General features: G+C 43.8%; 1 protein-coding gene across 1 annotated transcript; it reads left to right on the top strand.

The window, feature by feature from the left end:
- Positions 1-3,920: 3,920 nt before the first annotated feature.
- On the top strand, positions 3,921-5,179 carry LRRC10 (leucine rich repeat containing 10). The gene has a single exon (XM_003770928.3). The coding sequence runs from the start codon at positions 4,045-4,047 to the stop codon at positions 4,888-4,890; it is 846 nt and encodes a 281-aa protein (XP_003770976.1). The 5' UTR covers positions 3,921-4,044; the 3' UTR covers positions 4,891-5,179.

The raw sequence follows: 5,179 nt of genomic DNA on the forward strand, positions 1-5,179 counted from the left end.
TGAAGAGGAGCTAAAGTTCCTGGCATTGTCATTCAGTCAAAATACATTTATTAAGCACTTACTAAGTGCCAGGTACAGTGTTAAACCTGAGGATACAAAGAAAGATGGCAAAAGACAGTCCTTTTCTTCAAAGAGCTGACACGATGGGTGAGATAACATGTACACAACTAGGGTTGTTGTTCCTCCTTTTCTAAAGTGGACCTGTGATATCACTGGTGATGTTTTGACTTGCACCTGAATTGGATTTAAGTGAGACAGAGTTGCTCAAAGTCACAGATCTCATTCTCTCTTCCTGATTCATTGAAGTTCTGTGGCACGACAAAAGTCAAGGTGATGACTGATTCTCAGGAGGACCTAAGATTAGGTCCTGAGCTCAAATCTGCCCTCAGACACTTAATACTTCCTGGTTATGTGACCCTGGGCAAGTAACTTAACCCCAATTGCCTAGGCAAAAAACAAAACAAAACAAAAAAAAAACAAAAACAACAAAAAAAAAAAAACAAAGGATGACTGACTCTAAGCCCTTCTCTGCAGTAACTTCAGCCACTTTCATGGCTGTTGGAATAAATTGTTCTCATCTGTCCATTCCACTGGCAGAAGTCTTCCCATACTTGAAGGAGACATCCCCCCAACTCACCTAGGGATTTGAGGTCTGTTGATTGCCTTCAACCTGCTATAACCCTAAGTGCCTGAGACAGTTTATTGAGGTGTGCTCCCTGTATATACTACAGCTTCTTGGAGTTGAAGGTGAGAATTAGGTAACAAGTGAACACCAAAGGTGCATGGGTACCTGAAAAGGACTCAACAAGCCCTCACACTGGAGGTGCTAGTCGTCCTGAATACTCTATACACCCCAGACAAAATATGGACGGTATAAACTGGAGATAACAGAAAGAAGGTGCTAGGATTAAGGGAGAGTAAAAGCCTTTCTTTACAAGGTGGGATTTTAGCCATGATTTAAAGAAAGCCAGGGAAACCATGAAGCAAAGAGAGGGAGGAAGAGCACTCCAGTTAAGTTGAACAGGAAAAATACCCCAAATCTGGAGATGGAGCATCATGAATGAGCAACAGTGATGAGACCAGTGTCTCTGAATCACAGAGAATATGGAGAAAGACTAAAAAAGAAGAAAGGAACCAGATTACAAAGGGTTTTGGATGTCAGCAGATTTTATATTTGATCCTAGATATAACGGGAGTCACTGGAGTTTATTGATAATGTTGTGAGAGTACAATGTCATTATATTGAAGAGTAATATGGAAGGAGTAACCTGTAAGCAAACTGGAAAAGTAGGAAGAGACCAGGTGATAAATGGCTTTAAATGCCCTCCAGTGGATTGTACCAAATGGTCATTGAGATAATAGAGATTGGTGAAGAGCATTTATCCCAGTAGGTAATTGTGGGAAGTTGGTACAGCATCAAATAGAGGCAATATGAAGCCATAGAAAGACAACTAGATTTAGCATCAGGAAAAATCTGGATTCAAATCCTCATGAGATTTCTTCTAGTTCTAAATCTATGATCCTATAACTTGGTGGCCCTCAAAATGAGCTTTTCAAAAAACAGATTTTATTCAATTTCTTTTGTTGTCCAGTCATTTTTATTAATGCCTTACTCTTTGTGATCCTATTTGGGATTCTCTTGGTAAAGATCTGGATCGATCTGCCATTCCCTTCTTCAGTTCATTTTACAGGTAAGGAAACTGAGGCACCAGGATTAAGTGACTTGCCCAGAGTCACACAGCTAGTAAGTGCCTGAGACTGGATTTGAATTCATAAAGATGGGTCTTCCTGATTCCAGATCTAGTGCTATATCTACTGGACCACTTAGCTGCCCAATTTATAGTAATATTAGTCTTATTATCAGTTATTATTAGTCCTAAGGACTAATAAGAGTCCTTAATAATAGTTGACATTTATAGAGTTTGCAAAATACTTCACATGCATAATCTTATATATTAAACCTCCCATAGGTACTTTATATATGTGAATATTATATGTAAGTACTTTATATACAATTATTTATAATAGCATAAGCAGTGTGAGTCAGTGAAAAAGCTTTCTCCTAACAGCTCATATTTATGTAGCATTTAAAGATTTTTCAGAGTGCTTTACATTGATCCTAATTCTCTAAGGAAGGTTCTATTATTACTCCATTTTATATATGAAAAAATGAGGCAAACAGAGGGTAAGGGACTTACCTAGATCACCCAGTTAGTTAATGAATCAGATGGGATTTGGGTTACATATTGACTTAATTTTTAAATGTAAAGTTGTCTGTGTTTCATTGTATTTCGATTTATTTTGCTAAATACTTCCGAATTACATTTTAACTAAGTTTCAGCAACACTGAGCCTGTACTGTGAATTCCAAATCTTGGGGTTGTGGGTCATGTGGTTGACAATGCTGGTGTAGGGGATCTATGAACACTTCTATTAGACACAAGGCCAAGCAACATTTGCAGAGAAGTCAACTATGTAGCAATGCAGCAGGCTAGAGTTGGAGTCAGCATATTAGTCAGAAGGATATTAGCTGTATTCTTGGGCAAGTCACTTAACTTTTCTTAGCCTCAGTTTTCACATCTGTAAAATGAAGAAAATAATAGTGCTTACCACCAAGAATTCTTGTGAAGATCAGTTGAGATACTATTTGTAAAGCGTGTTGCAAACCCTAAATCACTATATAAATACAAGCCTCAGCCACCATCATCATTATTATTACCATTAACAATGGTTAAACTGAATAGAATTGCTAGTTATTTGGAAAACTCATTTTGAGTCCTGGTATTTTATTTTTTTATTTTTAATTTTTAAAAAAATTTTTTTTAATTTAATGAGTCCTGGTATTTTAGAAGAAATAATTCTAAGACTGGAAAGTACCTTAAAAGTTTTCTAGTCTAACCTCCTCAGTTTTCAGAAAATTGAGGCAAAATAACAAGATTTGAAATCAGGTTCTATGACTTAAGTTCAATCTTCTTGAAGATTTATTTCTGTTTAGTCTCAAGAGTTCAGTGGTTAGTATATGCAATGATTTGTTGTTGTTGTTCAGTCTTTTTTCAGTCACGTCCGACTGGATTTGGGGTTTTCTTGGCAAAGATATTGCAATAGTTTGCCATTTCCTTCTCCGACGCATTTTACGAATAAGGAGACTGAGGCAAACAAGGTCTATTAGCACGAAATCAAGTCTTCCTGATTCCAAGCTCAATACTCTGGCACTGTACCACCCAGCAGCCCTGCACATACAGTGATTTCAACAAAGTCAAGACAACACAAAAAGGGACTCAGGTCCAGAAGGGTGGACAGCACCAGTGCCCTGTGTTTAAAGTTACAAGACGTCTCTTTTCTTTGTATTCACAACTGATAAACAGCAAAAGTCGAAAGCCATGACCAGATGCCATAACCTAGTGGGCAGTTCCATTCAGTATTTAAGGGGACGTATTTTGGGTTCAGTATCTCGATTCCAACAATTTCATTTGTACATTTTGGTTTAAGTCAGAACTGTTTAGTTTAGTTAAAAAATAGATCCTGGGATATTGGATTATTTGTCGTCGGGGGAAGGGGGTGGGGGAAAGGGAAGGAAAAAAGTTTAGAACACAAGATTTTGTAAGGGTGGATGTTGGAAGTTATCCGTGTATATTTTGAAAATAAAAAGCTTTATTTAAAAACAAATCAGATGCCAGCGGAGGTTTACTCCGGCGAGTCAGCGCTTGCCACCAAGCCTTGCTGCCGGGGCCAGACTGTCAGCTGATATCGGTCCCCCGAATCTTCCCCCTCTTATCTTTGGCCAAAGACAGGTTTAGAAAGCGGAGATAGCAGGAGCTGCTTGGCGGGGAGCTGGTCTCCAAGTGGTCCTCGGCCCGTCACCCAACACTCATTCCGCTATCAGGAACATTTTGCTGCTCTCAAGATGAACGGCTCCCAGCACATAAGCAGCCGGTTATAATGAGGTAGATGGGAATAGCGGCGGAGCCCTCAGTGAAGCGGGGCCCCGGCCGCCCTCAGGTCCCAGCCCGGCTTCGGCGGCGCTCACCATGCGCCCGGCCTCACGATGGGGAACACCCTCCGGGCCCTCGTTGCCTTCGTCCCCGCCGATGGCTGCCAGCACTACCTGCTGGGAGACGTCCAGGAGATGCCCCTGGACAAGATGGTGGACCTGAGCAGCAGGCAGCTGCGACGCTTCCCCTTGCACGTGTGCTCCTTCCGCGAGCTGGTGAAGCTCTACCTGAGCGACAACAACCTGACCAGCCTGCCCCCGGAACTGGAGCAGCTGCAGAACCTGCAGATCCTGGCCTTGGATTTCAACAATTTCCGAGCCTTGCCTCCGGTGGTGTGCACGCTGAGGCAGCTCTGCATCCTCTACCTGGGCAACAACAAGCTCCGGGACCTGCCCTTGGAGCTGAGCTTGCTGCAGAACCTCAAGACGCTCTGGATCGAGAACAACTATCTGACCCAGCTGCCCGAGGTCATCTGTGAGCTGAGCCTGCTCAAAACCCTGCACGCCGGCTCCAACGCCCTGCGCCTCCTGCCCGGGCAACTGAGGAGCCTCCAGGAGCTGAGGACCATCTGGCTTTCGGGCAACCTGCTGAGCGACTTCCCCGCCGTGCTGCTGCACATGCCCTTCCTAGAGGTGATCGACGTGGATCGAAACAACATCTCCTACTTTCCCAGCCTGGTTCACCTGTCGGGCCTGAAGCTGGTCATCTACGACCACAACCCCTGCAGGAATGCCCCTAAGGTGGCCAAGGGGGTGCGGCGCGTGGGGAGGTGGTCGGAGGAGACCCCCGAGCCGGACCCCAGAAAAGCCAGGCGGCTTCGGATGGCCAAGGAGGCTGACCAAGGGCCGCCACCTGCTCCCCCTGCTCCTCCTCTTCCTGCATCTGACAAACTTGATTAGTGCCTTCCTTGTGCCATTATCTGCTCTTGACGCTTCCTATAGCTTGTTGGTACATAGTTGTTTGCATGTGTCCCTCCCCTCCCTCTTTCCCCCTCCCCATTAGAGATCGGGGACTGTCAAGCGCCTTTGTTAGGACCCTCGGCACTTAATACATAGCTGGCACATTTTTGTTGTTCAGTCGTTCTTCAAGTCCTGTCCTACTCTTGGTGATCCCTGTTGGGGTTTTCTTGGCAGAGGTACCAGGAGTTTGCCCTTTCCTCCAGCTCATTTTACATTTGAGGAAACCGAG

The sequence above is a fragment of the Sarcophilus harrisii genome, chromosome 5 (assembly GCF_902635505.1).
Source record: "Sarcophilus harrisii chromosome 5, mSarHar1.11, whole genome shotgun sequence".
In the NCBI taxonomy this organism is placed as follows: Eukaryota; Metazoa; Chordata; class Mammalia; order Dasyuromorphia; family Dasyuridae; genus Sarcophilus; species Sarcophilus harrisii.

What these genes read in the sequence shown, in the direction of transcription:
- LRRC10 (XM_003770928.3), top strand. Translation starts at nt 4,045, where the DNA reads ATGGGGAACACCCTCCGGGCCCTCGTTGCCTTCGTCCCCGCCGATGGC.